The 7,422-nt window shown below is 48.9% G+C and overlaps 1 protein-coding gene across 1 annotated transcript; it reads right to left on the bottom strand.

The window, feature by feature from the left end:
• Positions 1 to 4,182: 4,182 nt before the first annotated feature.
• EIF1 (eukaryotic translation initiation factor 1) lies at positions 4,183 to 6,272 on the bottom strand. Its single transcript, XM_041727076.1, has 4 exons — positions 6,101 to 6,272; positions 5,207 to 5,370; positions 4,960 to 5,061; positions 4,183 to 4,400 (listed from the first exon to the last, which is right to left on the bottom strand). Exons 1-4 carry the CDS (start codon positions 6,129 to 6,131, stop codon positions 4,356 to 4,358), a joined length of 342 nt encoding a protein of 113 aa, XP_041583010.1. The 5' UTR covers positions 6,132 to 6,272; the 3' UTR covers positions 4,183 to 4,355.
• Between the last annotated feature and the right edge of the window lie 1,150 nt (positions 6,273 to 7,422).

Below are 7,422 nucleotides of genomic sequence, written 5' to 3'. Positions count from 1 at the left end.
GCCCTGGGCCAAGGGCAGGCACCAAACTGCTGAGCCATCCAGGGATCCCCCTGTTATTGTGTATTTTAAATGCACATCTAAAATGATAATGGAGGGATGCCTGGGTGGCTCAGCAGCTTGGTGCCTGCCTTTGGCCCGAGGCGTAATCCTGGGGTCCCGGGATCGAGTCCCGGATCGGGCTCCCTTCGTGAAGCCTGCTTCTTTTTCCTTCTGCCTCTCTCTTTCTGTGTCTCTCATAAATAAATAAATAAAATCTTAAAAAAAAATAAAACCATAATGGAAAATGTACTTATAAAAATTAAAAAGTCATGGGATGCCTGGCTGGCTCAGTGGGTGGAGTATGTGACTCTTGATCTCGGGGTTGTGAGTTCAAGCCCCATGTTGGGTGTAGAGATTACTTAGAAATAATGTGTTAAAAAACAAAAGTCATAATGTTACTTTTTTTTTTTTTAACCAGCTTGCAGACCACAGTAGGAAGTCTGCTAATCTTATGGGTCAAACTGGTGCTTCTCAAGCTTTGTTAAATGCAGATTGTTAAAATGAGGATGGGTTCAGGTCTGAGGTAGGGCTTGAAATTCTGTCCGTCTGACGAGCTCCCACGGGATGCTGAGCAGCGTGAGTCTGTAGTTCTGTTTCCAGGGTGGACCAGGAAACCTAGGTAGTAGGTCACATCTCTCTGTATTGACTTTGTCCTTGGGCTTGTTTTCTACGGTTCCACAGAAATGGAGAATCAATGACTTGACACACATGGAATGATGGTCGTGTTTATGCTCCATGTTAACATTTTCAACCTCTGTGTTCCCTGGGCTTCCTGTTTTTGGCCAATTGTCCATTCTGGGTATAAATTGACCATAAAGGACTAAGATTAAAGACCATTTAAACTGTGCAACGGCCCAGGCTGCTGAGGCTGGGTGGTGGCTGGCGGAAGTGGCTGGGGAGTGAGTGAGTCATAGACGGGCATCTGAGGCTACGGAGTCCGCTTGCTGCGTGTGTGCCTTCTGCCCAACACACATTCGGTTTTGGAGCTGTTTAGAAATATCTTTAAATAGTTATTAATTTGCCAAGTTGATATTGGAATAAGCACATTGCTGCTTGCAATGCTGTGCCTGGAAAAACTTTGTTAATCCTGGGTCTTTGTAAGCCTGGGGAGGAAACCACAGACTGGTGATTCTTAGCAGGTTTGGGTAGTGGGCTCTTTTAAGAATCTGATAAAAGCTGTGGACAGTCTTTCACGAAAATGCCCACGTGCACTTTATGCACAAAATCCCAGGGGTTGGTTTCTCAGATGCCGGTAACCAAGTTCTGATCCTTGGCCCCCCTCTTTTCAAACCATCATATCATTTTTAAAGATTTTATTTATTAATGAGAGACACAGAGAAACAGGCAGAGACACAGGCAGAAAGAGAAGCAGGCTTCCTGCAGGGAGCCAGATGCAGGACTTAATCCCAGGACCCCAGAATCACAACCTGAGCCAAACGCACATGCTCAACCACGGAGCCACCCAGGCATCCCTCAAACCATCTTAAATATAATACTTCTGATTGCTTTCCCTGAAGCTCAGCTCTGGTAATGCTCTCCTCCTGTTTCCTCAATAGCTCCCCATAAGCCACAGCAGTGTTTCCCTAGTGTGGTTTGTGGCCCTCCGGTAAGAATTGGTTGATGCCAGTTGAAAAGGCAGGTTCTTGAGCCCCACATCAGAAGCTCTGGATCGTCTCTGGTTTTAGAGGCCAGACCATTTCCTGGAGCCTCATGGGCCAGGCAGTCTATCTCAGAGGCTTTGTTGTACTTCTTATCAAGTGAATAAAATGCACCCACAGGCCAAACAGACATTTTCTGTAGTATTTTGGAAAGATATATACATTTTACAAATATGAGTTTTGTTAAAAAGAATACTGGTCTTGGGGCGCCCAGGTGGCTCAGTTCATTAAGCATCTGACTCTTGATCTCAGCTCAGGACTTGAGCTCAGGGTTTTGAGTTCAAGTCTCCCATTGGGCTCCATGCTGGGCATGGAGCCTACTAAAGAAATATTATTCTAGGGGCAGCCTGGGTGGCTCAGCAGATTAACGCTACCTTCAGCCCAGGTCCTGATCCTGGAGACCCAGGATCGAGTCCCGCATCAGGCTCTCTGCATGGAGCCTGCTTCTCCCTCTGCCTGTGTCTCTGCCTCTCTCTCTCTCTCGTGAATAAATAAAATCTTAAAAAAAAAAATTATTCTTAGGACACCTGGGTGGCTCAGTGGTTGAGCGTCTGCCTTCGGCTCAGGGCATGATCTTGGGGTCTGGGGATCAAGTCCCACACTGGGCTTCTCGCAGGGAGCCTGCTTCTTCCTCTATGTCTTTGCCTGTCTCTCATGAACAAATCTTTAAAAACATTTTCTCTAGAAATTTTTATTGCACTCATATATAAGAATCATACTGCAGTGATAGCCAGTGTTAAACACTCATTTTGAGTTTTGTGGTCAAACTTCAGAGGTGATCAGTTTCTTACATTACCTAAACATTTTTGTGGGATTGCCCAGCTACCACCCAGTGGAGCTATCTCTTGGGTGGGGCCCAGCATCTGAATTTATTTTTCAGAATCTGAATTCTTAATGAACTTCCCAAGAACAGTGCAGTTTATGAATATGAATTAGGATTTAAGATAGTCCAAGTGAAGAAATGGCCAAACTCCACACCATCTGCTAATTCTGATAGAATGGGTCCGTCCCGAAAAGCTGGACTAGTCAGGGAGTTCTTAATTTCAAAGTCTTGTGAACAATAAACTGTGTTTTGACACTCATGCCACACGGGGGAAGCACCCAGGCTGGTAAACAAGGAAGTGGGTCAATTCCCTGACTAGTTGGTAGAATGTTCCCAAATATACCAAGTTTCTTTGTCCTGTTCCTAGGTAAACTTTGAGTAGGCTTTAAAGCAGTTTTGGGGCATTCCCGTGCAGTTTTAGCTGACCAGTATTCATCTTGCTAACACAAGTTTTTTTTTGGAGATTTTATTTCAGAGAGATAGAGCATGATCCACATGCTAGGAAAATTTTGATTAATGGCGCCAGGAACAGACTTCCACATATTGTCTTTTGTCAAGGGATGGCCTCGACATTTAAGCTTCTTAAAACACTTTAGTCACTAAAGTTCGTTATACTAGATCTATATACCTATTTCCTGGAAAAGGCCCTTTTGTATGCTTCCTGGGGATCTGAGGATTAGATCAAGTCCCACATCATGTCTGTCCCTTTATTAGAGCCTTAAGGCAAGATCCTGTCACTGAGGGGACTTGAGGGTTTCCAACCAAACTGCTCTTATCAGCTCACAAAGCAAAGTTCCTCCATAGCCAGGGAGCAAGGACAACCCTGTGACCACTCATGGGTCCACCGTGCCTGCAGAACAGCTGACCTGTGGGGAACTTGGGATAAGCTCAAAGTTTTATTGGCCAAGAGGCTCAGGCCCCAGTTAAGCTATGGGTATATACTATCCACTGCCCATTTCTGTGGTTCCTTCATACATACGACTGATTATACATAAAATACAATCTGCAAGTCAGGTGTTTCTGAAAACAAGTTTTATTTAAATAAGGGTTTAAATACATTACATAACATTAAAACTGAAGGAAAAAATAAACCAAAAACCAGTCTGTTACTTCACATGGCATTGGGCAGCTGTTGCTAGTAAGTTGCAAGCTCTACAGCTAGCTACATGACAGATACATCAGTTTTAAGTTTGTTCCCTTGTCAAAAGTTTAACTCAGAAGATTGGCCTCACATCCTGGTGTTTGGACATCAATTAGCTAGGATATGTCTGGTCAAAAAGACCTTGGTGGCAAGTCAGATGTCCTATCACACCTCACTATAGGGAAGGTGGCCACTCTAAGCTCTGCCCACCTGGTCCGTTGGAGACACCAGGGATCTTTCTTTGCCTACCAATGACTCCCTGTAGCAGCACAGCTGCTGGTGCTGTCTTACCCCATCCTGGCCTCTCAGCTTCACCGTGGGCTGTTCAGGTGACATTCTCTTAGGGTGGGGAACTCTGAAGAGGGAGAACGGAGGAGCTTCTGGCCAGACATAGCCGTCTGTGATCTTGGGGCTCTGGGCTGGACCGAAACATCACATGACTGCTTGGTTTCAGGCGGGACACTGCCAGGCGCCTATTGCTTGACCTCTGTTTAAATGAGGGACTTCAAGACTAGACAGCATGGCTCTTTTCAGTTTATTGCATGAAGGAGTTACACTAGTCCAAGTTAAAAGCAGACCCCAAATGGTTACATTATACAAGCTGTGAGGTTTTTAAACTTGTGACAAGGGACAGAAGGGAAATTCTACTCATTGCAAGGAAATCCTCACTTAAGCTTCAGTGAGCCAAAAGCACTTAAAACCCATGAACCTTCAGCTGGTCGTCCTTAGCCAGTCCAATCTGCAAAGAGAAAAGAACAAAGTTATAACAGGGATGTAAAGAGAGTTCAAGTTCCTATGTCTCATGGCAGCAACTTCGATGGCTTGCTTCTACACCGAGCAAGGCAAGTCCAACAGCCAAGACACATTTCAATCACTATGAGCACAGTGGTTCTAACTCAGGCTATGCACTTAGGGATCAATGACAGAATAGGATTTTAGCACTTGGGACAGCCAGCCACATGTCCTGTTTTAGTATCTGTGTGCAATTTTAAATCGCATCTTTAAAGCAGATCCATGCACAGGGCACTGGCTGGCTCAGTTGGTAGAGCATGCAAATTTTCATCTTGGGGTTGTTGAGTTTGAACCCCACACCTTGCAATTAAGTAGAGATCACTTAAAAAAAATTAAAAGTCTTAGGAAAAAAGATCCATGTAAAGTTTTTTAAGGCAGACAATTTGTTTTGCTTAGCCTTACAAAACAAGCCTCCGTGTCTCCAGAAGAGCTTGAAAGGACTAGGCAGGATCTGACAGTAGCCAGGCCAGACACACAAATAGATTATTACAAGTGACTCAACTCACCTCTACCAGGAACTGGCATATGTTCTTGCGTTGGTCACCCTGTAGCTGAATTACTTCTCCATATTCTGGATGCTCAATTACAGTACCATTGCAGGCAAATTTCTGCAAGCACCAACAAAACAAACAAATTAGGCCAAGCAACAGCCCCAGTGCACTAATAATCCCAAATGAGAAGCATTAGAAGTTAGCACCCCCGATTCCAACAGGTTAAATGTAATTTTTTCCTACAATTTCATTTAAGGCCTACCTTCTTAAACGCCTTCACTAGTTTCTTTTTATCGTAATCATCAGCGATCCCTTGGACAGTAGTAAGGGTCTTCCTGCCGTTTCTCTGTTGAATTCTTATATGGATATAATCCTCAGTGCCAGCAGGAAGCAGATCATCACCCTTACTTGCATCAGCAAAGGGGTCTGGGAAGAAAGATCAAGTTCGGTTACGGGTACTGGGGCTCCGGCGCCACTGCCCGCCCCCGCCTCCCCCATGGATCTTCCAGCGCGCGCGGAGACAAATACTGAAACCGTCAGGGCTTAGATCAACGTCAGATCTGTCCTTGCTGGCTGTCCACGAACGGGTCAGTCCGGGACGGCAAGCTTCCCCAGCGCCCGGGAAAGCCTGGGCCTCCTGCCCCAGGTCCGCCCTCGGAAGGCGATCACGTGCTGGGGGAGCCTGGGCTAGCAGGCAGCGCCCCACCCGGCTGATGCAACAGGCCGGAACCCGAGCTCCAAGGCGGGGCCAAGCTTCCCACCCCATTGGCAAGAGCGTTTGTCACTTAGGGCTGGCGCCGCCTCTCACTCCCGGCTCCGCGACAACGGCGGTGACGTAACGGACGTGACGCACGGCTGGCGGGAGGGGGCGGGTGTGGCCCAAGGCGGCCCGGGAGCCATTAGTAAATGCGCCACCCGAGACGCCAGGCCCGCCCAAGGGCTGCCTCCCTGGCCCGCTCCTTCCGGTCGCGCTTTAAAGGCCGATCCCGGGGCCCGGGGGGAGCCCCGCTTCGTGCGAGCCCGGGTACCTCCCCCCTCCACCTAAGTTCACGGAAGCCGGGGACACCTGGCAGGTTCCCGGGCCGCGTCTCCGGGTCCAGGGCACTTGGCCGCCCCACCCAGGCCTTTCTCCCCGCGGGACCCTTCCGCAGCTCACCGAAAGAGTGGAGGTTCTGGATAGCGGACATACGATACGATTCCTTTTCCTCGGTGGAAACGGCCTGCGGAAGGCGGCGGCGGGAGAAGGCGGGCGGGGGGGACGGAGCGTCGGGAAGCGAGGGGGCTCGAGGGGGAGGCTGCTGAGTCCTCGGCGGCGGCTCAGTGACTGGGGCGGAGGGGCGGCGCCAGTATTCACTTATATAGCCGCCCCTGTGACGCCAGCGCGCTGCCCTCACGTCCCGGCCCCGCCCCCGACGTCGTGGCCCACGCGCCCCGGCGCCGCCGTTTCCGATTGGTCCGGGGGCGGGGACGCGGGACGGCGCTTGCGCAGGAGCTCTGGGCTGCGGGAGGACGTCCTCTCGATTCTGGGAGAGGTGGAAGGGGGAGGGAAGGGCTGGTCGGCCTAGGCGCCTGCGCAATGCGGGAGGAGGGTGTTAGGGTCGCGCAGGAGCCGGCGGAGGTTCAGGGAGCTCCTCGCGTCGTGTGTTCTCTGGCACGTTTCACCTCCGTAACCCTGTGGCAGCCCCACCTGCTTGGAAGAGAGCGTTTTCATGGAATAGATTGGCACTTCTTCAGTGGGATTTAGATGCTGAACCTCCTAAACGTGACAAATTCCCACTATCTCATACCCAGTTACCTGCTCCTCTTTATGGATTTAGGGCAGCGCTTTTTTTTAATCAACACAATAATATGATCTAAATGATCTAAATATGATCATTATTTAGTTTACTATTAGATGAATCTAATCTTTTTTTTTTTTTAAAGACTTTATTCACGAAGAGAGGCTGAGAGGCAGAGACATAGGCAGGGGGAGAAGCAGGCTCCTCGCAGGGAGCTCAATGCGGGACCCCAGGACCCCAGGACCACGCCCTGAGCCGAAGGCAGCCGCTCAACGGCTGAGCCGCCCAAGCATCCCTAGATAAATCTAATCTAAAAATAGATTCATCTACTTTAAATATATCATTTATATAATCTGAGAAATGCCCAGCTCCTTAGCATGGATTCAAGGGACAGCCAGGCTGGTTCTGGGGTCCAAGAAGAATTCAGGCACCTGAACAGTGTCTATGTGTCCTCCAAATTGTGTGGGGTAGAGGCTTCCCACAGTCAACCTTACTTGCTCTTTCAATATGTAAATTGAAATGTTCTCAGTTGTGGGGGTGAATTGAGTGGATTTAGACTCCAAAGGCCTCCAGGGACCAGGCGGGTAAGATAAAGGAGTGCAGACAGCCAAGTGTGATGCAACGCGGTGTGGAGGGGGCCAGGGTGAGGACTAGAGGCGGTGGCAGCCACTCACCTCCAGCCCATTGTGCTAGATCTTTT

Source organism: Vulpes lagopus, chromosome 12 (assembly GCF_018345385.1).
Source record: "Vulpes lagopus strain Blue_001 chromosome 12, ASM1834538v1, whole genome shotgun sequence".
Taxonomy (NCBI): Eukaryota; Metazoa; Chordata; class Mammalia; order Carnivora; family Canidae; genus Vulpes; species Vulpes lagopus.
This window is presented reverse-complemented; position numbering and strand designations above follow the sequence as displayed.

What these genes read in the sequence shown, in the direction of transcription:
- EIF1 (XM_041727076.1), bottom strand. Translation starts at nt 6,131, where the DNA reads ATGTCCGCTATCCAGAACCTCCACTCTTTCG. An exon ending in CCAGAACCTCCACTCTTTCG is followed by an intron (nt 5,371 to 6,100) that starts GTGAGCTGCGGA and finishes CTTTCTTCCCAG; the next exon opens with ACCCCTTTGCTGATGCAAGT. An exon ending in TATGCCAGTTCCTGGTAGAG is followed by an intron (nt 4,401 to 4,959) that starts GTGAGTTGAGTC and finishes TTCTCTTTGCAG; the next exon opens with ATTGGACTGGCTAAGGACGA.